Source organism: Oncorhynchus clarkii, chromosome 24, assembly GCF_045791955.1.
Source record: "Oncorhynchus clarkii lewisi isolate Uvic-CL-2024 chromosome 24, UVic_Ocla_1.0, whole genome shotgun sequence".
Classification (NCBI taxonomy): domain Eukaryota; kingdom Metazoa; phylum Chordata; class Actinopteri; order Salmoniformes; family Salmonidae; genus Oncorhynchus; species Oncorhynchus clarkii.
The window spans coordinates 32,205,750-32,229,784 of record NC_092170.1 but is presented as its reverse complement, the minus strand read 5'-3'; the positions used below and the strand labels follow the sequence as shown (position 1 = coordinate 32,229,784).

At 46.0% G+C, this 24,035-nt stretch overlaps 1 protein-coding gene across 1 annotated transcript in view; it reads right to left on the bottom strand.

Annotated features, from left to right (window-relative positions):
* LOC139382474 (roundabout homolog 1-like) overlaps window positions 1–24,035 on the bottom strand; it is a 111,268-nt gene that overhangs the window by 32,573 nt on the left and 54,660 nt on the right. The window contains exons 14-17 of the mRNA XM_071126550.1: window positions 22,525–22,696; window positions 18,563–18,766; window positions 11,745–11,771; window positions 5,805–5,847 (exon numbers count right to left, since the gene is read on the bottom strand). Coding sequence (XP_070982651.1) covers window positions 5,805–5,847; window positions 11,745–11,771; window positions 18,563–18,766; window positions 22,525–22,696 — 446 coding nt within the window. The remainder of the gene's footprint in view (window positions 1–5,804; window positions 5,848–11,744; window positions 11,772–18,562; window positions 18,767–22,524; window positions 22,697–24,035) is intronic.

The window sequence follows — 24,035 nt, the reverse complement described above, 5'->3', positions numbered from 1 at the left end:
CCATCTCACTACTGTCTGAACAGACTACCATCTCTCTACTGTCTGAACAGACTACCATCTCACTACTGTCTGAACAGACTACCATCTCACTACTGTCTGAACAGACTACCATCTCTTTACTGTCTGAACAGACTACCAGCTCTCTGCTCGTTAGGGCTGTCCCCGACAAAAAAAAATCTTTGGCGATCGAAAGTCGTCTCTTCTTTCGACCAATCGATTGCTTAAATTTTTTAAATGTGTCATTTTCCATATATAGACACACCCTATGGGTTTTAATAAAATTAACTATATGCATTGAGCTTGTCTGATGCTTTAAGCTTACGGTTTGATGCCTCAAGAGGGCACCAGAGATGTAGATAACCAGACAAAAAAACTTAACCTGACCCAACTATTCTCCTCCAACTCCGGCTGGCTTTCACAGATTCTGCAAAATCAAATCAAATCAAATTGTATTGGTCACATACACATGGTTAGCAGATGTTATTGCGAGTGTAGCAAAATGCTTGTGTTTCTAGTTCTGACAGTGCAGTAATATCTAACAAGTAATCTAACAATTCTACAACAACTCCCTAATACACACAAATCTAAAGGGATGGAATAATAAGAATATGTACATATAAATATATGGATGAGCGATGTCCGAGCAGTATAGGCAAGGTGCAAAAGATGGTATAAAAATACAGTATAGACAGTGGGGAGAACAAGTATTTGATACACTGCCGATTTTGCAGGTTTTCCTACTTACAAAGCCTGTAGAGGTCTGTAATTCTTATCATAGGTACACTTCAATTGTGAGAGACGGAATCTAAAAGAAAAATCCAAAAATCACATTGTATGATTTTTAAGTAATTAATTTGCATTTTATTGCATGACATAAGTATTTGATCACCTACCAACCAGTAAGAATTCCGGCTCTCACAGACCTGTTAGTATTTCTTTAAGAAGCCCTCTGGTTCTCCACTCATTACCTGTATTAACTGCACCTGTTTTAACTCTTTACCTGTATAAAAAACACCTGTCCACACACTCAATAAAACAGACTCCAACCTCTCCACAATGGCCAAGACCAGAGAGCTGTGTAAGGACATCAGGGGGAAAATTGTAGGCCTGGGATGGGCCACAGGACAATAGGCAAGCAGCTTGGTGAGAAGGCAACAACTGTTGGCACAATTATTAGAAAATGGAAGAAGTTCAATATGACGGTCAATCACCCTCGGTCTGTTGCTCCATGCAAGATCTCACCTCGTGGGGCATCAATGATCATGAGGAAGGTGAAGGATCAGCCCAGAACTACACGGCAGGACCTGGTCAATGACCTGAAGAGAGTTGGGATCACAGTCTCAAAGACAACCATTAGTAACACACTACCCCGTCATGGATTAAAATCCTGCAGCGCACGCAAGGTCCCCCTGCTCAAGACAGCGCATGTCCAGGTCCGTCTGAAGTTTGCCAATGACCATCTGGATGATCCAGAGGAGGAATGGGAGAAGGTCATGTGGTCTGATGAGACAAAAATAGAGCTTTTTGGTCTAAACTCCACTCGCCGTGTTTGGAGGAAGAAGAAGGACGAGTACAACCCCAAGAACACCATCCCAACCTTGAAGCATGGAGGTGGAAACATCATTCTTTGGGGATGCTTTTCTGCAAAGGGGACAGGACGACTGCACCCTATTGAGGGGAGGATGTATGGGGCCATGTATCGCAAATTCCTGGCCAACAACCTCCTTCCCTCAGTAAGAGCATTGAAGATGGGTCGTGGCTGGGTCTTCCAGCATGATAACAACCTGAAACACACAGCCAGAGCAACTAAGGAGTGGCTCCGTAAGAAGCATCTCAAGGTCCTGGAGTGGCCTAGCCAGTCTCCAGACCTGAACCCAATAGAAAATCTTTGGAGGGAGCTGAAAGTCCGTATTTCCCAGCGACAGCCCCGAAACCTGAAGGATCTGGAGACGGTCTGTATGGAGGAGTGGGCCAAAATCCCTGCTGCAGTGTGTGCAAACCTGGTCAAGAACTACAGCAAACGTATGATCTCTGTAATTGCAAACAAAGGTTTCTGTACCAAATATTAAGTTCTGCATTTCTGATGTATCAAATACTTATGTCATGCAATAAAATGCAAATGAATTACTTAAAAATCATACAATATGATTTTCTGGATTTTTGTTTTAGTGTACCTATGATAAAAAATTACAGACCCCTACATGCTTTGTAAGTAGGAAAACCTGCAAAATCGGCAGTGTATCAAATACTTGTTCTCCTCACTGTACTATGAGATGAGTAATGGAAGATATGTAAACATTATTAAAGTAGCATTTTTAAAGTGACTAGTATCTATTTATTAAAATAGCCAAGGATTTCAAGTCTGCATGTAGGCAGCAGCCTCTCTGTGTTAGTGACGGCTGTTTAACAGTCTGATGGCCTTGAAATAGAAGCAATTTTTCAGTCTCTACATTTGAACCGATCTGCGTGCCAGGTATGGTCTTCGCATGCACATTTTTATGAAAGAGTTTAATTTAATTTAGAATAACGTCTTCATATCTCAAAATTACTGTCATGTGGTTAATATATATTATATCTACATGTAAATGAAAATGACACAAACCTAAAAAGTATATTCTATTGCCAACTATATAAAATCATTGCAGCCTGCAGGTAGAAAATATCCTGATAAAAATAAATATCCTATGAATCATATTGGCTACACATGGCCTGTCTGCAACAAACTTGAAACATTATATCAACTTTGGGTCCAGCCCGAAGATTGTGCAAGCAAACTTGCAACATTGTATAAAAAATTCTGGGCTCTCAGAGTTTCCCTGTCAGTGAGCTTGGGACAGACACAGCTGTAGGCTATTTGCACGCAAGGGATAAGAAGCAGTGCTTGACTTGGGCAGGATCTCACCAGAGCTGAGTTCCAGCACCTCAAATGTTCTACTGCTTGGGCTCCTGTTCTTCTCATAGAATATTAGCTCAAAAGTATTGTGGAGCACCTGGACGTAAACATAAACAGCACCAACACCCACAATGAGTACCGGAACCTATTTCAGTCCATGTCAAGATAAGAAGCCTATTTAATGACATTTCCACTGGATCAGAGTATGACATTTTTCCCTTTCACGCTGAGTGGTTATCGAAACGGAGAGATAGAAAGATTTTTCAAATACATCGAGGAACTATTGTAATTCTCAATTTATGTAAAAATAGACTTTGTTTGCTTGCTGTTTCAGGTGAAGAAAACATCACTTTGTGCAAAGCTGCCATCAAGGCAAAGGGTGGCTACTTTAAAGAATCTCAAATATAAAATATATTGTGATTTGTTTAACACTTTTTTGGTTACTTCATGGTTCCATATGTGTTATTTCATTGTTTTGATGTCTTCACTATTATTCTACAACATAGAAAATAGTACAAATAAAGAAAAAGCCTTTTGACCGGTAGTGTATATATATTTGCGCACACACACACACACACACACACACACACACACACACACACACACACACACACACACACACACACACATACATACATACATACATACATACATACATACATACATACATACATACATACATACATACATACATACATACATACATACCTACATACATACATACATACATATACATATATGTATATATATGTTACTGCTCAACTAAAACAACAGCCTAACTAAAACAACAGCCTAACTAAAACAACAGCCTAACTAAAACAACAGCCCAACTAAAACAACAGCCCAACTAAAACAACAGCCTATCTAAAACAACAGCCTAACTAAAACAACAGCCTAACTAAAACAACAGCCTAACTAAAACAACAGCCTAACTAAAACAACAGCCTAACTAAAACAACAGCCTAACTAAAACAACAGCCTAACTAAAACAACAGCCTAACTAAAACAACAGCCTAACTAAAACAACAGCCTATCTAAAACAACAGCCTAACTAAAACAACAGCCCAACTAAAACAACAGCCTATCTAAAACAACAGCCTAACTAAAACAACAGCCTAACTAAAACAACAGCCTAACTAAAACAACAGCCTATCTAAAACAACAGCCTAACGACCAAACAATCAAACAATCGACCAGTCGACTAATTGGGGTCAGCCCTACTTCTCGTCCACACTTCCACATCATGAACCCAGGGCTGACATTTTACATTTGAAGCAGCCGGACTAAATAGCCTTATAATTCTCATGAAATGGGGTGATTTATTAGAGCCCAAAGGCTATACTAGCACAACATCACAAAAGCCTTTACCTGTTATTTCTCTCCCATCACTACCACTTGAACAATCACACTTGTCAGACATTCGCATTGTGCTGAGTTTTTTTCCCCATTTCCTATTCAGATGACTTAGTCTCCGCTTACAGTCTCCACATTCATTTTGCGTAGTGAACACATTTGTCTTGGAGAGACAAATACAATCTCAAAATGGCTCCTCAATCATCTGAGTGGTTCAGAGAATGGACATTGTCGTTGAGCAGAGCTCCCATGTTCAGGCTGTAGACCTGACTCAATCACAGAGCAGGGTAATAACATGATTGTATAGATAGACACATAACGGCTATAGAACAATAGGCAACCATAGAGATACCTTTAGCACAAAGAGGGGACAATACCAAAACACTGCTTTAATTCAAACAAGTCTGAAGATACACTGCCATCAACGTGGGTTCTAGATGATTGAGGAGACTATAACATCAGTGTCTGAATGTATGAGTGTCTCAGTACGCGTGACTAGTAGGTAGTCTGGAAAACAACACATAGGCTACTGGTTACTGTCACACCCTCTCCTGTATCAATCCTCCCATCTATTTACATAGGGCCCTCCATTCTAAAGAGTAGGGTGTGTGCAAACTCAACTATCGTCATCTCTGTGTATGTTAGAGATGATGCTATGGCACAGCCTTGTGGCCAGACATGGTGCTCTTCTCTGTGGGATGAGGAGGTATCAAAGTGCTTTCTGCACCTCCTTCCCGTCTCCTCCGCTCCCATCCTCTATTCTCTTCTCCCTCCCCTCTGCTCTCCTCCCTTCTTTTCCACCCCCTTACCTCTCCTCCTCTCCCCTCTGCTCCTCTCTCTCCCCTCTCCTCTCCTCCTCTCCCCTCTACTCCTCTCCCTCCCCTCTGCTCTCCTCCCTTCTTTTCCACCCCCTTTCCTCACCTCCTCTCCCCTCTGCTCCTCTTCTCCCCTCTGCTCTCCTCCCTTCTTTTCCACCCCCTTTCCTCTCCTCCTCTCCCCTCTGCTCCTCTCTCTCCCCTCTCCTCTACTCCTCTCCCTCCCCTCTGCTCTCCTCCCTTCTTTTCCACCCCCTCCATCTCCTCTCCTCCTCTCCCCTCTCCCTCCCCTCTGCTCTCCTCCCTTCTTTTCCACCCCCTCCATCTCCTCTCCTCCTCTCCCCTCTGCTCCTCTCCCTCCCCTCTTCTCTCCTCCTTCTTTTCCTTCCCCTCCCTCCCACTCCCTCCCTCCCTCCTCTCTTTCCCTTCCCTGCCCTTTCCTCTCCTTCCCATTTCCTTCCTCCTCTCACTCCCCTCTCCTCTCCTCCCTTCACTTCCCCTCTCCTCTCCTCTCCACCTCTGCCTGTGCTGTAAGCTTTATGAAGTAAAAGCCCTCCCCCTAGTGCCCTTCAGAGGAAGGTACACCTTCCCTCACATTCTACCATGTACCCACTCCTCACCAAATGTCCATCTGTCTCTTGGAATATGATACTATGATATTTTATTTGATGTCTCATATTCATACAGAAGAGCTTAATATACATGTAGATAACACCCCTCTCATAGTAGACATGTATTCTTACCTTCCAGCACTGCTGACAGCCTCTCCCCCTCTCTGGTATGCCACTGAGAACAGAGAAAATGTACAGACATGAACACCATTATCACAATCGTCATCAGAGTAACAGGCTTATCAAAACACAATAACATGGACTGTGGAGTGTGTTTGGCTCTCCTGTAAGCCTGTGTTTGCATGTGTGCGGTGTGCGGTATTTTTGATAGTGTGCGTGCATGTTTACGCATGTATGTGTGTGTGTACTACACCCTGTGTGTAGATCGATGGAGACTGAGTCACTGTGTGTGTGTGTGTGTGTGTGTGTGTGTGTGTGTGTGTGTGTGTGTGTGTGTGTGTGTGTGTGTGTGTGTGTGTGTGTGTGTGTGTGAAAGGCTTAGGGGGCTGCACAGTGCTTTGGTCTCCTGCCATGGCTGGCGTGTGTTTGAAGCTCAGCACGCTGGAAGTTGGACTCTTTCAAGGAGCTTTAAGCTGCAGGTGTGAAGGAGAGATAAACTCCAACTTTAATTACAATCTCTTCTCTGAGGAAGGGGTGGGAGGGTTTTTGGGCTGGCTGGCTGGCTGGCTGAGTACAGTAGTACAGTACTTTGGCTTTCTATCACTGGGACCTCAGGACATACATGGCTCACTAAGATTAATTTGTGAATTTATACTCCCATCAAAACATGACAGATGGAGTTTTTTTAAACTCTGAATTCCTTTGGTCATGGTTTTGTGAAGACTCATAACTTCATGGGTGAGGAAATACAGCGCTTTTATACTGAGAGAATGTTTTGCAATGTTAGGCTTGTTGTTTTGTCCTCTCAAGGTCTGACCCTTTCTCTCGTTCCTCAGATCCGGGGAGGAAAGCTGATGATAACCAATGCCAGAAAAGGCGACGCTGGGAAGTATGTGTGTGTCGGGACCAATATGGTGGGAGAGAGGGAGAGTGAGATCGCTGGGCTCACTGTGCTCGGTAAGTAATCTTCCCCACAGTCTCTGCCTCTCGCTCTCTCGCTCTCTCTCGCAGTGCATGCTGGGAGTTTTTGGGAGTTTGAGTGTTTGGTGTGGTGCGCTCTGTCCTAACCTTTTTCTGGATTCTGTCTTGGTCTTTTCTTAAAATGTTTATTTTCTATGGTGGAGGGTTAATGCACTATTTGTTTCAGCGGTATCCACAGATTTTTTCAAAATTAGAGTGGAAGAGGACAGTTAGTTTCCTGGGGTTTGGAAGGTGTGGTGTGCGCGATGGCTTCTCAGCCTAGCGCGGAGTAGATGCTGTCATTACGGCATGAATTCAGGTGTGTTCCTGAGAATGGAGTTAAGGTGGAGGAGGTTCTGCTCGCAGTCGGTGAACAGGTAGGAGCTGAATTTATACATTCTGCTTGTGTTCATGAAAAGACATTGGGTTGGTAGGCCAATTGCTAGTAAAATACTTGTAAGGGTTGTGTTGGTGTCAATTTCGCCTCTTTCTACCCCTTTGACAAGGGTGGTAGTTGCACATTTGCCTCAGTTTATTACGGATGATCAAATCAGGAAAGAGCTGAGTCGTTTTGGTAAGTTTGCTAGCGGTTTTTGTGTACCGTCGGCAGGTTTTCAGGCGGCTGCTCTTACGCATGTTGTTTCATTCCGGAGGCAAGTGTTTATGTTTCTGAATAACAATGAGCAACAGCTAAATGTGCATTTTAAAGTCAGGCATGGGGAGGGGCTCTACGCAGGGGTTGCCAGCACAGATAGTCTACGGTGCTTTGAGTGTGGGGATTTGGGGCATAAGAGCTTTGCGTGCCCACATAAGGTCATAGACAAGGTGAGGGTACAAGCGCCAGTGGGGGAAATCGAGGTCAACGTGCAAGGGGCAATGAGACACAGACTCAGAGGCTGGGCCTAGTCATGCCAGGGATGATGGTGTAGATGAGCCTGGGCCTAGTCATGCCAGAGATGGTCGGGTAGCTGAGGCTGGGCCTAGTCATGCTATGGATGGTGGTGTAGATGAGGCTGGGACTATTCAGGCTTGAGATGGTGGTGTAGATGAGGCTGGGTCTAGTCATGTTATGGGTGGTGGTGTATATGAGGCTGGGCCTAGTCAGGCTACAGATGGTGGTGTAGATGAGGCTGGGTCTAGTCAGGTTATAGATGGTGGTGTAGATGAGGCTGGGCCTAGTCAGGCTACAGATGGTGGTGTAGATGAAGCTGGGTCTAGTCAGGTTATGCTAGTGGATGAGGAGAGTATAGTGGGGAAGTGTAAGAGACTGGGGGGAGGAGGAGGGTGTCAAGCAGAAAGGAAAAATGGGGAGAAAAAATAAGTTGGGAGGGGAGGGGCTGCTGTGGTCAAAGTCCCCAAGGAACCTTTGCCTGGTACTGGGGGGAGGCCCTGACCAGAGAGGAAGGGCAGGTGGTCAGGATGGGAGATGGAGATGAGGAGGAAAGTGAGTCTGAAGAAGAGGATGATGAGGAGCCTAGAAAGTTTGTAAGATCAGTACAACATGCTATGAAAAATGAGGGGCATGGTGTCCTCTCACCCAGGAAATGGTTTAGGTTGGAAGTGGGTCAAAACAGTGCGTGAAGGTCAACCTTCAGACACTGTTTAGATGTATTTTTTCCTTCCTGGCACTGGGGCTTTTTGAGCTTTGCTATTTGTCTCTTTCTTTGCTGGCTTTTCTCCCACTTCTTATGGAGACTCTTCGGGTAGGCTCGCTCAATATAAATGTCGCCAGAGATGCGGGAAAAACAAGTTTGTTGGGTGAATATGTAAAACCAAAAAAAGTACAGGTGTTGTTTCTGCAGGAGACACAGTGATGTGGTGAATGAAGTCGATTTGGGGCTCTGGTGGAAAGGTGTTGAATTTGAAATGGGACAAATTCTATTGCAGGGGTGGCAGTCCTTTTTGTACCGGGTCTGTCTGTAAAAATTTGCTGTGTAGGTGTGTAGGGGTAGGCTGCTTGTTGTAAAAGCAGAAATTAACAACATGGGTTTTGTCTTTATAAATGTGTATGCACCTAACACAGGGAGAGAAAGAGGGGTTCTATTTGGGAGTCTTAGACAGGAACTCTCACAGGTAGCGCTTGAGGAGACGCTGGTGGTCGGCGAGGACTGGAACTGTACAATGGATTTTACGAAAGACAGAAATGGGGAAGAGCCTCATTCAGTGTCAGTGGGAGTGTTAAGGGACATCATTAATCAGTTCAACCTAGTGGATGTTTGGAGAACTAAACATCCCAACACAAGACAGTATACATTTTTACAAGTCCAGGAATCAGAGCAATGGGCTGTTGGTACCATTCTCTCGGTGGGGTTTTTGGATCATCACATAACCATGGATCAGCTGTCTATTTCACCAGGGCCTCGGCAGGCATCCTATTGGAAGTTTAATGTGAAGCTCTTACTAGATGCTACTTTGTGCTCAGGTTTCCAGACTTTTTGGGAAAGGTGGGGGCAGCGAAGAGAGGATTATGAGTCTCTCAGTCAATGGTAGGATGTGGGGAAAGTCCAAACAGTTTACAGCTCTCTTAGAGGCTAGGAGAGAATTGGGGGAACTAGAGCATTGTATCAGTGATGTGGAGGTAGAGCTGGTGGGGCAAGGCAATGTAGGCCTCCAGACTAATTTAGCTGAATTACGTAGGGACCTGGGCAGGTTTTTCCCAGATTTTTCTTTTTTACCTTTATTTAACTAAGCAAGTCAGTTGAGAACAAATTCTTATTTTCAATGACGGCCTAGGAACACTGGGTTAACTGCCTGAAAGACAGAGTGGTGAAGACAACTTGTTCTTAATCAGGGACATGGTGGACTTGTCAAGAGGTTTTAATGTGAACTTTGGACTGGTCTCTTTAGATCAAGAGAAGGCTTTTGATAGAGTGGACCATGAGTATCTGTTTAATGTGATTTCTGGTGTGGGTTTGGGGAAATGTTTTTTACTTTGTGAAGATGTTGCATGCTGGGGCGTCATGTATGGTCAAGTTGGGAGGGGGGCTCAGTAGGCCTGTCTCGGGGCAGTTATATACACAAGCCATTGAGCCTTTTTTTGGCCTGCTACGCAGGAGACTGCAGGGAGTGTGCTGGACCGGTATGGGTGTGGTGACAGGCATAGCAGTGTCAGCGTATGCAGATGAAGTTTCTGTGATGGTCAGGGATGGAGCCTATCTTCCACAGTCCAGCCATTCATTTGAGATCGGTTCAGTCGGCCAACCTGCAGAGGCAGCTGATGGCAGCGGGTTTACAAAGGCTGAGTGACATGCGACTGCTGAGAGAGGAGGGGTGGAGAACCCCGGAAGTCCTGGCACAACAGGAATAATGTCTCTTAGGTTGCTGGAGAGATTCCTGGAGGAGGTCCAGGAGGCACTGTGTGAGCCGGTAAGGGGGTGTTTGAGCGACCAAAGAGGGAGGGGCCACCAATATTGCAGAGACTGGAGACTGGCAAGGGGGTCTGGAGGACTTGTTCGATTTTAACACTCCGAGCCTGGGGAAGTTTGAGGGGGTGGGATTTAAAGTCCTCTACAACCTCTGCATTGAACATTAGGAGCCTAACAGGAGTGAAGGCACATCAGTGGCAGGGGGTATGTGGGGCGGAGAGTATGGTGGGTTGGGGAAGATGTTTTGGAAATATGTTTGTAGAAGTGGCAAGGTTTTTTGGATATTGTGATGTGTGTTTTTGTATCGTGGGGTACAGGGAAAGGTGAGTATGGTACATGTATGCTGTACAGGATATATTTTGGTGTTTTATTTTAAGGGGGGATGAGATTTTAATGAAATTAGAATGTTTCATTAAAGAAAGACAAAAAGTCTCTCACTCTCTCTCTCGCTCTCCCCCTCCTGTTGAGAGAGAGAAAGTCTACATTTGGCATCTGTATATAGGGCATTCAGGAATTCCACAACAAAAACCATGTAGTGCCTCTCAAATCTGCATCTATTGGAAGATTAGCACTGACAACATCCTGCCTTTTCCTTCAGCGTCATGGCAGCTTCTAGGATTGTAAACTTCAACAAGCAGAAACTCTAACCTCAAGCATTAAGGAACTGGCCCAAAACTAACCAGCTGACTCAATAGGTTTCACCTGAAAGAGTTCCAGCAGTTCAGAACAGAGGACTGAAACACTCAAACTATTAGACGTGATCCTAGGGCCCGAAGCTGATGAGGAGGAGAAAAACAACACGCAGTTTAGATACAGCCTCTGCTCTGCACAGATGGGATTAGTCACCATAACCACAAGCCTCACATAACTCCCCCTCTCTCTCTCTCTTCTTCTCTCTCTTCTCTCCTCTCACTCTCTTTTGCTCTCTCTCTGATTTACAAGGATGAGCACAGGTGTTGTGACACAAGTGCCAACTACACATGCATCTCGGTGGGGGAGAGAGATAGAAAGAGAGAGAGAGAGAGTGAATGAGTGAGAAGAGAGATAGAAAGAGAGGGAGAGCGAGAGAGAGAATAGAGAAAGAGAGAGAGATAAACACACAGAAAGAGAGAGAGAGAGAGAGAGAGAGAGATAAAGAGAGTGCTCTGTTATGTCCGTGTCAGTCCAGTTCACATCTACCCTCAGTCGCTCCTTTCTCCCTGTCCACAGCTCTGTCTAATCGGTCCGTGTGACTGGAGAAGTGTCATCATCCTAAATGCCATCAGAGGCAGAGAGGCGGGCAGCAGCAGCCCTTTGATCAAGTCCCCGCCAGTTGTAACAGTTTCGTGGATGGCACGGCTCGCTCCTCTTTAAGTGCTTACCTCTGAACGCACTGCCTGCACCAGTTGGTAAAACATCTCTGTTATAGTTCTTTAAACCTGACACCACACTGCTCCCTTTCTTGTGGCTTAGTATTTTTAACTAAAGAGTGTCTCTTCCGACTGACTGAGCAGAATGACTGCTGGAGCTGTTCAGGACATCACTGTGTGACTCAGTGTGTGCAGTCTTGTATTGAAAGGCAGACTGTTATGAGATTTTATAGAGAAGGTGCTATGAAATTAAATCAAGAGTTATCAGGAGTGTTTACCTGTAGGAGTGAAGGTAAAGGATGGCACTGTAGGTTGAAGCAGAGGCCCAAGAAAGAGGAAAGAGAGAGAAAAACACCATTAATATAAAATAGCAACATGTGAATTCCTCTTGAATCAAATGAGATACACACAACAGGGCTCTCTTCATTGTGTTTGTAACAAAACTAACTTGAAGGAGACAAACCTTAACTTTGCTGGAGTATTGAAACACATCATCCTGAGATGTTTTGAAACATGACATGCTGTGTTGTAACATTACTTGTCCAACACCTTGCCAGGGACTAAGAGCTCTACCGGAAAAGGTTGAACATGTTGGTGATTCAAGTCTTGTTTAGTGCAGGATTAGTTACCTTCTCTTTTGGTGCCATTTCCTCTCTCTAAATCTTCTAACACCACTACAATGTTTCAAATCCTGACTAGTACAGAATTAGATCTGAGTATTTTAATGTATATACAGTATGTATCTGATCATTGGCCAATTTAACCCATTTTGGAGGCATTGTTAAGCACCGTGCTCAATCCATCAGCAGTAACCGGCAGCACATATTAAACATTAAACATTTGTGGGAATGGGTTGGTCTCACCATTGAACGTAATTTTGCCCGACGGTTTTGATGTCCGTTCATCATGATCCATTACACCTCATATCACAACAAGCTGCTTAATACTCATATGGAAGTGTACCATTCCATCTTCAAACAAGATAGGAGGAGATTAAAACCCAACTTCAAATTAGTTCAATGACTCAATTTTCTCTATCTTTGCTTATCCTCTTATAAAATGTATTTGGTTGGATTATTATTATTATTTATATATTAAAAAAATGTCATTCATTTTTATTAAGTACATGTTAGTTGTTGTTTTTGCTGTTGCCAATTTCAATTCACCCCAGAATAATTGAATATCCCTTTGAATATGGTGAAGTTATTAATTATACTATTGATAGTGTATCAACACACCAGTCACTACAAAGTTAAAGGCATCCTTCCTAACTCAGTTGCCGGAGAATAAGGAAACCGCTCAGAGATTTCACCATGAGGCCAATGGTGACTTTAAAACAATTACAGAGTTGAATGGCTGTGATAGGAGCAAAATGGGGATGGATCAACAACATTTGAGTTACTCTGACAATGTAAAAATCTGTCTTTCCACCCCTGAGCAAGGCAGTTAACCCACTGTTCCCAACCTTGGGTTAAATGTGGAAGACATATTTCAGTTGAATGCATTCAATTGTACAACTGACTAGGTATCACAGAGTGAAAAGAAGGAAGCCTCTACAGAAAAATATTCCAAAACTGGCATCTTGTTAGCATAGAAGGCACTATAGTAATACTGCAAAAAATTGGCAAAACAAACAACTTTTTGTCCTGAATACAAATTGTTACATTTGGGGCAAATCCAACACAACACATTACTGAGTACCACTCTCCACATAGTGGTGGCTGGATCATGTTATGGGTATGCTTGTAATCGTGGAGGACTGGGGAGTTGTTCAGGATGAAAAATAAATAAATTGGAGATAAGCACAGGCAAAATCCTAGAAGAAATTCTGGTTCAGTCTGCTTTCCACCAGACACTGGGAGATGAATTCACCTTTCAGCAGGATAATAACCTAAAACATAAGGCCAAATCTACACTGGAGTTGCTTACCAAGAAGACAGTGAATGTTCCTGAGTGACTGAGTTACAGTTTTGCCTTAAATCTACTGGTTGTCTAGCAATGATCAACAATCAATTTGACAGAGCTGGAATAATTGTGAAAATAATAAATGGGCAAATATTGCACAATCCAGGTGTGGAAAGCTCTTAGAAACTTACCCAGAAAGACTCACAGCTGTAATCACTGCCAAAGATGCTTCTACAGAGTATTGAGTCAGGGGTGTGAATACTTACTTTTGTAATTAGATATTTCTGCATTTAATTTTCAACAAATTTGCTAAAATGTCTAAAAACATATTTTCACTTTGTCATTATGGGGCTTTGTGTGTAGATGAGTGAGAAATGTTTTATCCATTTTGAATTCAGGCTGTAACAAAACAACATGTGGAATAGGTATGAAGGGGTATGAATACTTTCTGAAGGCACAGTAGCTATCACTGATGTACAGCGGTCCTCACCTCTTCAGCTCCTTTTATTTATGTAAACACAACCTTTCAAATGTCCCTTTAATGCCGCAATTATTTCCTCTTGTTTGGAATCCTGCTCTTTTCCCCTTGAAGCTCAGAGCAGCTGAATAGATTGGTCCGTTTGGAATCTTTTATCTGTTTGCGTTTCGACTTTGAAGAGGAGAGAGATTGACACTTGGCATGCAAGGTGCTCGTGAGAAATATTAACATGATTGAAATCAATCAAATAACCACAGAGACAAGAGACCATCACAGACAATTTATTCACTGGCTGGATGAGACATCTTGGTGGTGTTACTAATGTCACACAGACCCACCAGACCCACGCACACACCCAAGAACAAACACAGGCGCACACGAGCACGCGCACACGCACACACACACACACCTATATCTCCTCTTCCAATTCTCCACAACTCCAATTCAACCCACTTCACACTGAGTGCAGCTTGTTGCTTCATGTGGTTGCAATTATCCTCTTCTTCTCTTCTCAAAACATTCTTGGTTACCAGTTCCAACAAAGACCATGGCCTCTTGTGGTTTTAAAGAGCAAAAAGAGGGGGTTGAGAGAGAGAGAGAAAGACATATTTGCCTGCTGTGCCCACATGAGCTCAGAGAGTTACAGAGTTAATGTGAGGAAACACTGATGCACTGCTCGGCTAATCTGGAAGAAGGAAGGGCTCCTTAAAGGTGTGTGGAGCCAACCTCATCCTCTACAGTAGCCTCTCTCTCTACCAACCTCAGCCTCTACAGTAGCATCTCTCTCTACCAACCTCAGCCTCTACAGTAGCATCTCTCTCTACCAACCTCAGCCTCTACAGTAGCCTCTCTCTCTACCAACCTCAGCCTCTACAGTAGCCTCTCTCTCTCTCTACCAACCTCAGCCTCTACAGCAGCCTCTCTCTACCAACCTCAGCCTCTACAGGAGCCTCTCTATCTACCAACCCCAGCCTCTAAAGCAGCTTCTCTCTCTACCAAACTCAGCCTCTACAGCAGCCTCTCTCTCTCTCTCTCTCTCTACCAACCTCAGCCTCTACAGCAGCCTCTCTCTCTACCAATCTCAACCTCTACAGGAGCCTCTCTCTCTACCAACCTCAGCCTCTACAGCAGCCTCTCTCTCTACCGACCTCAGACTCTACAGCAGCCTCTCTCTCTACCAATCTCAGCCTCTACAGTAGCCTCTCTCTCTCTACCAACCTCAGCCTCTACAGTAGCCTCTCTCTCTACCAACCTCAGCCTCTACAGCAGCCTCTCTCTCTACCAATCTCAGCCTCTACAGTAGCCTCTCTCTCTACCAACCTCAGCCTCTACAGTAGCCCCTTTCTCTCTACCAATCTCAGCCTCTACATTAGCCTCTGTCTCTACCAACCTCAGTCTCTACAGTAGCTTCTCTCTCTCTACCAACCTCAGCCTCTACAGTAGCCTCTCTCTCTACCAACCTCAGCCTCTACAGTAGCTTCTCTCTCTCCCAACCCCAGCCTCTACAGTAGCTTCTCTCTCTCTACCAACCTCAGCCTCTACAGTAGCCTCTCTCTCTACCAACTTCAGCCTCTACAGTAGCCTCTCTCTCTACCAACCTCAGCCTCTACAGTAGCATCTCTCTCTACCAACCTCAGCCTCTACAGTAGCATATCTCTGTGTACCAACCTCAGCCTCTACAGTAGCCCCTCTCTCTCTCCCAACCTCAGCTCCTACAGTAGCCCCTCTCTCTCTCTCTCTCTCCCAACCTCAGCCTCCACAGTAGCCCCTCTCTCCCTCTACCAACCTCAGCCTCTACATTAGCCTCTCTCTCTACCAACCTCAGTCTCTACAGTAGCTTCTCTCTCTCTACCAACCTCAGTCTCTACAGTAGCCCCTCTCTCTCTCTACCAACCTCAGCCTCTACATTAGCCTCTCTCTCTACCAACCTCAGCCTCTACAGTAGCCCCTCTCTCTCTCCCAACCTCAGCTTCTACAGTAGCCCCTCTCTCTCTCTCCCAACCTCAGCCTCTACAGTAGCCCCTCTCTCTCTCCCAATCTCAGCCTCTACAGTAGTCTCTCTCTCTCCAGCCTCAGCCTCTACAGTAGCCTCTCTCTCTACCAACTTCAGCCTCTACAGTAGCCTCTCTCTCTACCAACCTCAGCCTCTACAGTAGCCTCTCTCTCTACTAACCTCAGTCTCTACAGTAGCATATCTCTGTGTACCAACCTCAGCCTCTACAGTAGCCCCTCTCTCTCTCCCAACCTCCTCTCCTACAGTAGCCCCTCTCTCTCTCTCCCAACCTCAGCCTCTACAGTAGCCACTCTCTCTCTCTACCAACCTCAGCCTCTACATTAGCCTCTCTCTCTACCAAACTCAGTCTCTACAGTAGCTTCTCTCTCTCTACCAACCTCAGCCTCTACAGTAGCTTCTCTCTCTCCCAACCCCAGCCTCTACAGTAGCTTCTCTCTCTCTACCAACCTCAGCCTCTACAGTAGCCTCTCTCTCTACCAACTTCAGCCTCTACAGTAGCCTCTCTCTCTCCCAACCTCAGCCTCTACAGTAGCCCCTCTCTCTCTCCCAACCTCAGCTCCTACAGTAGCCCCTCTCTCTCTCTCCCAACCTCAGCCTCTACAGTAGCCCCTCTCTCTCTCCCAACCTCAGCTCCTACAGTAGCCCCTCTCTCTCTCTCCCAACCTTAGCCTCTACAGTAGCCCCTCTCTCTCTCCCAATCTCAGCCTCTACAGTAGTCTCTCTCTCTCCAGCCTCAGTCTCTACAGTAGCCTCTCTCTCTCCAGCCTCCGGGCACAGCAGATTACTGTTCTCACCAAGTCTTCAGAGGTCCTACTGTGTGGCTACAAGTTCCGCTCTGACTGCCCTTTGATATCAGTGACTTTACACCTGAGTACCCGGCAACAGATATTCTACAGTAACATAAACTAATGAAAATGCTATTGTTTTCTTTGAAAAAAGGCATCTTTATATTCTAATTCTAACAACCAAAATATTATTTTTGTGAAAGCATATATTGAATATATGTATTACACTGTCAGAACGTTGCAGTCAAAATGACTGCTCATTGGCTGAAACTGATGACCCTTGAGGTCAGGCTGTTCTTGTATTAAAAGCCTTGTATGTGGGCATAACATGTGGGCACTGATTTATTTTTAACACACCACACAATCCTTTCCCATGAAGATGACCAACCCTGGGACCTCATCATCTGTCTCACCATAGCAACACAGAGCAGAACTTAATCACACTACTGTAGCACACAATGCAGTCAGCATCCAACATATACACAGAGACCTTAATCCTTATGCAAATCAAGGCCTCTGCTGTAAGTAGAGTAACTCCAGTATGTTCACTATAAACCCATATTAATGTTCAACTATGATAGAGCTCCAAGGTATGAACCACCAAGGCCAGAAACAAAGGTTTTCCAAAGCAAGGACAGAGTTTCTAGATGAATCCAGGTTTCCATGACTCCCAATAGGCAGAGTATCAGTATGACAGAGATCGATTCAGACTTAAACCAGTATATTGTCCGTGTCTCTATGTTGAATGGTGGACCTCTCCTGACCCTGGCAGTCAACAGTGTACCTGAGCCCAGCAGAAGGAGGTAGGGGTTTGGGGAGGGTATGGGGCAGGCAGCAGCTGCATCGCCTGCAGCCAGCCACATATTAAACCAGGCAGCACAGAAATGTGAGCCTTTATATCCTTCAACTATTATGGGCAGAGGTTTGGCATGTACTGAACCCTGTCAGGTAAACAGGTAAACCCACTGCAGGTGAGGTAAGCCTTGTCCTCTCCTAGAGAGCACAGAGCATTGGATAGAGAATGAAAAACACAGTGGTATGGTAAGGAATCTCATGCAAAAGTATGGCACAATGTTTCAAACTCTAACAGTCATTTGCATCAAAGGCTTTCACTGAAAACTATTATAAAAGTATACTTCAAGCTTAACATTTTTTAGTTTCTCCTTGATTTATGCTCGTCGTAGCAGATTGTTCTGTCTTCCCAGACACATTCAGGTGGGAACTGCTAACAGAAACTGGTGGGACCGGAAGATGCACTTCAAAAGAAGAACTACACACACAAAAACACCCTGGCAGGATCAGAGAGAGGGAAATATGAAACAGAACAGAACGACATCACTGCAGGAGACAGGTCCATTTTTTACCTGCAGATGTTCAAGGGCTTTTAACTTTCTCAAAGTACTAGGGACTATTTTCAGATGATAGACCTCACCTCAACTCAAATGGCACTGTATGATGCAAGACTTTCATATGAGAGGAGGGATTCCTGAGGGGATGGAGGGGACTGAGGGATTTCTGGGGGGACGGAGGGGATGGAGGGGACTGAGGGATTTCTGGGGGGACGGAGGGGATGGATGGATTGATGGGTGGGACGGAGGGATTGCTGGGGGGACTGAGGAGATGGAGGAGACGGAGGGATGGATGGATTGATGGGTGGGACGGAGGGATTACTGGGGAGACGGAGGGGATGGAGGGCTGCAATTGAGAGCTCAGATGAGAGTCCCTACATGGATGGAGTACTAGTAGGAATCACACAATGCCCCTTAATCACTGATACAAGACAAGCTATTCTATTATTCATCCTATTAACTATTCCATTTGGTGTTTGTTAACCTGATCCTAGATCAGTGCTTGAGGACACTTTGAGCACGTGATTCCAGTGTGCTGCCATTAGATGAGGCATGTTGTACTGACCCTTGCGGATGCCTGCGTAGTTAGTGCTGAGGCCACTCCTCTTCTTACGCTGTCGGTAGAGCCAGATACTGAACACCATGAGGATGATCCAACAGGCCGCTCCTATCCCTGCTATGAAGGCCGGCTGCTTCACCACCTCACTGATCTGCTGGGACAGGGTGTTCTCTGGCTCCAACACACCCTCCGTCATACGCCCCGATGAGTCTACAGGGGGAGAGAGGATGGAATTTGAGAAGGGTGAAATAGAGGTGGAGGATGAGGAAGTGAGAGGTAAGAGGAGAGGAGAGGAGAGGAGAGGAGAGGAGAGGAGAGGAGAGGAGAGGAGAGGAGAGGAGAGGATGGGATGGTGGAGGGTGAGGAGGTGAGAGGTGAGAGGTGAGAGGTGAGAAGAGGAGAGGAGAGGAGAGGATGGTGGAGGGTGAGGAGGTGAGAGGAGAGGGGTAGAGAGGATGGGATGGTGGAGGGTGAGGAGGTGAGAGGAGAGGGGTAGAGAGGATGGGATGGTGGAGGGGGAGGAGGTGAGAGGTGAGAGGGCAGGAATAGGAAAGGGTAAGAGAAAAAAGAAGGGGAGAGAAGGGTGAGGAGAGGGGTACAGGGTGAGGAGAGGGGTACAGGGTGAGGAGAGGGGTACAGAGTGAGGAGAGGGGTACAGGATGAGGAGAGGGGTAAAGGATGAGGAGAGGGGTACAGGGTGAGGAGAGGGGTACAGGGTGAGGAGAGGGGTACAGGGTGAGGAGAGGGGTACAGGGTGAGGAGAGGGGTACAGGATGAGGAGAGGGGTACAGGGTGAGGAGAGGGGTACAGAGTGAGGAGAGGGGTACAGGGTGAGGAGAGGGGTACAGGGTGAGGAGAGGGGTACAGGGTGAGGAGAGGGGTACAGGGTGAGGAGAGGGGTACAGGGTGAGGAGAGGGGTACAGGGTGAGGAGAGGGGTACAGGGTGAGGAGAGGGGTACAGAGTGAGGAGAGGGGTACAGAGTGAGGAGAGGGGTACAGAGTGAGGAGAGGGGTACAGGGTGAGGAGAGGGGTACAGGGTGAGGAGAGGGGTACAGGGTGAGGAGAGGGGTACAGGATGAGGCGAGGGGTACATGGTGAGGAGAGGGGTACAGAGTGAGGAGAGGGGTACAGAGTGAGGAGAGGGGTACAGAGTGAGGAGAGGGGTACAGGGTGAGGAGAGGGGTACAGGGTGAGGAGAGGGGTACAGGGTGAGGAGATGAGAGGAAGAGGAAAGAGACAGTGATGGAATGGGGATAAAAGGCAGAGAGGGGACAGTAAGAGATGGTGAAGATGCAAAGAATGGATTAGGAGGAATGAAGGGAGACGGTCAGGAATGACAGGGCGAGAGCAGGTCGAGTGTCAGAGGCGGAACGTGCACAGGAAAGAACAAGGGAGGAAAGAACAAGGGAGGAAAAAGGGAGAAAATGGGAAGCAGTAAAGAAAGGAGAAAGAGAAGAAAGGGCATGTTATTGTTAACATGATCATTTTAAAATGTTTATTTAACCTTTATTGAACCAGGCAAGTCAGTTAAGAGCAACTTCTTATTTACAATAACAGCCTCCCCCGGCCAAACCCGGACGACGCCGCCCTATGGGACTCCCAATCACTGCCGGTTGTGATACACCCTGGGATCAAACCAGGGTCTGCAGTGACACCTCTAGCACTGAGATGCAGTGCCTTAGACCGCTGCAAAACTTCAGAACGAGTGGAAAAGCCTGAAACGGGGAAAGATATGAAGGAGGGGGTAGAAAAAGCTAAATGAAGTCAGCAAAGGGCAGAAATATGAACGTTCTCTTTTCTTCGGACACAAAAGACTTCTTTCTTCTCTGCAGATGAGTGTACGGCTGGGCTTGGGCTGTGGAGCTGCAGAGATGGAGCGGGCTCGCTGCATTATAAAAGGCTTTCAGAACCGAGCCCAGAACGGAGCCCAGTCAACAATAGAAGATGAATAGACAAAAGGTCTCAACCCAGGAGATTTAAACCTGATCTATTCGTATCAGAGTTGAACCAGGAAGCACACTACCTGGAATGTTCCACACACCCAGGAAGACATAAAGAAGTATGACTACACACTGAGCAATATTCTATGAGTTATTATTACACCGAATGAGGTCACAGTAGTACTAATATAAACATAGTACTAGTCATTAGCACACTATAGCACTTGAATGTGCAACTTGGGTATGTCTTTCTGTTGCTACTTCTGTACTACTCAAAATGAGCCGTCAGAACAAGTGATCACACTACAAAGGCCTGTTTTCTTCATGTGTCTAGTCTCTCTGTGTTTCTCTCCCATGCCTCACATGAAAGAGTGCTCATTTGTCTCCCCTAAGCAATTTCTTCATGTTCAACTTGGTTTCTAACTTTCTTCATCTCTTTTTTCTCTCTCTCTTGTTTTATGTTGCAACCACTTTAATATTTACAGACTCACTCTGTCAGAGGCAAACGGATCTCCCAAAGATTCTCTCCCTCTCCCTCTCCCTCCCTCCCTCCCTCCCTCCCTCCCTCCCTCCCTCCCTCCCTCCCTCCCTCCCTCCCTCCCTCCCTCCCTCCCTCCCTCCCTCCCTCCCTCCCTCTCTCCCTCTCTCCCTCTCTCCCTCTCCCTCTCCCTCTCCCTCTCTCTCTCTCTCTCTCTCTCTCTCTCTCTCTCTCCCTCTCCCTCTCCCTCTCTCTCTCATCTCTCCTCCCCCATCACTATGTGGATTTAATGCCTGTTTCTCTGAGGAGGGAAGCAGAGTACGAATGTGACTAAACAATCCTCAGGGACTTTACAGGTATCTGGGCTGCTGTGCCATGACACAAACAAGCCCAAAGTGTGACAAATGCATTAGGGTGAAGCGCTGGTCCCGCAGGCGCGTTTCTACACTCAACAGGCGCCGATGGAAGTCCTCAAGTGAAAGAAATTGTATCAGTCACAGCTTCCTGCTTCTCCATGCCCATCACAGCCCACTTTAACACACACAGACACACAGCTGCCCCTCTACCAAGCACTCTGCACTGCTGTTTCATGTTGTTATCATTTATTCCTCCTTTACCGTGAGCAGATTTGTGGCAGCTCAGATCTGTGGAGTATTCTAACGTAGGACCTTAAATAGCCTGGGCTATAAGAGGGAAGACTGTATTATATTCATCCCATGTAGCTATAATGGATCCTGTGTAAGGATGTAAAGGCAGGACTGACTGGCGTCCAGTACCGTGATCTTGACAGGCAAGTTAATAAAAGGTTAAATAAAAACATGCCATCTCAAAACACACACTTGTGCTAAAGTTCCTGGTTGATTGCTCTTCTTAAACACTAGAACATTGCCTCCTTGAATGGAGAACAGAACGGAGCAGAGCAGATCACAGCAGGGTGGGGCGGCCAAGCAGGAATCTCATGTAACGTTTCGTCACAATGTCAATCAGGTGAAAACCGTTGAGGCTGTACACTGACAGAGTGGTAAACACGGCATTAAAATAGATGATCATTATGAGTGTCACTGTCAGTCAGGTGAAAACCGTTGAGGCTGTACACTGACAGAGTGCTAAACACGTCATTATGATCACTATGAGTGTCACTGTCAGTCATGCTCATCAAGGATTGTATATGAGGGCTGACGTGGATATAATTGGTACGGTAATCAATTACACATCTAACCACTGTTCTGGACAGAACAGGAGAGCAGGCAGGGGCACGAAGGAATGGAACGATATAATACTCCATTCATATGACAACTGAAAACGTGGATTAGTGTGCTCTTCAGACTGAGATTAAAGGGAAGTTAATACTACAAAATGTCCATTGACTATATTCCAGCCGTTGCGGTTGAAGAAGGTGGGGAACGAATCCACGCTGTACGAAGTTAACAAGTGAGGACACATAGAAGAAGGACATGTCCCTCCTCTTCCTCCTCTTCCACCCGAGGAGGAATAATCATACTGGGAACTCCTGCAGAGAATTGCAGACCAGAGTTCTCCTCCACTCACCTATCTGGAAGAAGGTGACGTCAGACTTGACCCCTTGGCCTGCCCCAGTGCTGGCTGCGACCTCCACACTATAACGGATCCCTGGAGCCAGGATGGGGATCAGCAAGGAGAAGGTAGAGCCGTCCACCGTACGGTTGATATGGTATCTGCTCTCATTCCCCAAACACCAGATCTGACAGGACAGAGGAAGAGAAGACCTTATAACTGTGTTCTGATGGTGGTGTGACAAGTATGTCAAGTTTCTGGTTGATGCTAAAGCAACATTTCAGCATACAGTGCAGATTGAACTATTCCACCCTAGTATTCCACATATAAAAACACTGGGACACATTTTTCTGTTTTTTGGGGTGTGTTCCACACAGAGTCAGTACTATCTGTGGTAGCCATAACCCCCTGCCTCAGTGAGTGAACCCTAACCCCATGAAAAACAAAGTGTGGATTAGTAATCACCTCCATAATCCTACTGCAGCAGCAGCTCAGGGCTGGCAGCAACTCACAAGGAGGAGAGAGGGCTCTCTCAGGTTAACTCAATCCAGGGCTGTCTCAGGCTAACTCAAGCCAGGGATTTCTCTAGCTAACTCAACCCAGGGCTCTCTCAGGCTAACGCAATCCAGGGCTCTCTCAGGCTAACTCAATCCAGGGTCACACAGAGCTTCATACATTCACCTCAGCGTGAGGGTGGCTAACCCCAACATCTATAACCTGGCTAACCCCAACACCTGAACCTGGCTAACCCCAACATCAAGAACCTGGCTAACCCCAACATCATGAACCTGGCTAACCCCAACATCATGAACCTGGCTAACCCCAACATCATGAACCTGGCTAACCCCAACATCTTTAACCTGGCTAACCCCAACATCATGAACCTGGCTAACCCCAACATCTTTAACCTGGCTAACCCCAAAATCTTTAACCTGGCTAACCCCAACATCATGAACCTGGCTAACCCCAACATCTTGAACCTGGCTAACCCCAACATCTTTAACCTGGCAAACCCCAACATCTTTAACCTGGCAAACCCCAACATCTTGAACCTGGCTAACCCCAACATCTTGAACCTGGCTAACCCCAACATCATGAACCTGGCTAACCCCAACATCTTGAACCTGGCTAACCCCAACATCCAACACCCCCCTCCCATAAGATAACAACCCTCACACGCAGACCTGGTTTTGAGGTTTGTTTGTGTGTGTGTTTGTGTTTGTGTGTGTGTGTGTGTGAGTGTGTGAGTGTGTGAGTGTGTGAGTGTGTGAGTGTGTGAGTGTGTGAGTGTGTGAGTGAGTGAGTGAGTGAGTGAGTGAGTGAGTGAGTGAGTGAGTAGGTAGGTAGGTAGGTAGGTATTGGAAAGCCCCAGAAGCCTGTGTGGCTGTTTGAGGAATTGCGGTTGGAAGAAGTGCCGCTAGGGACGAGACGCAGTAATGACCGAGGAACGCTCCTCGCGTCGGATTTAACAACCATGAAATTACTCTAAACCGTATCGCCAGAAAACATTTACCTGGAAAATGAAC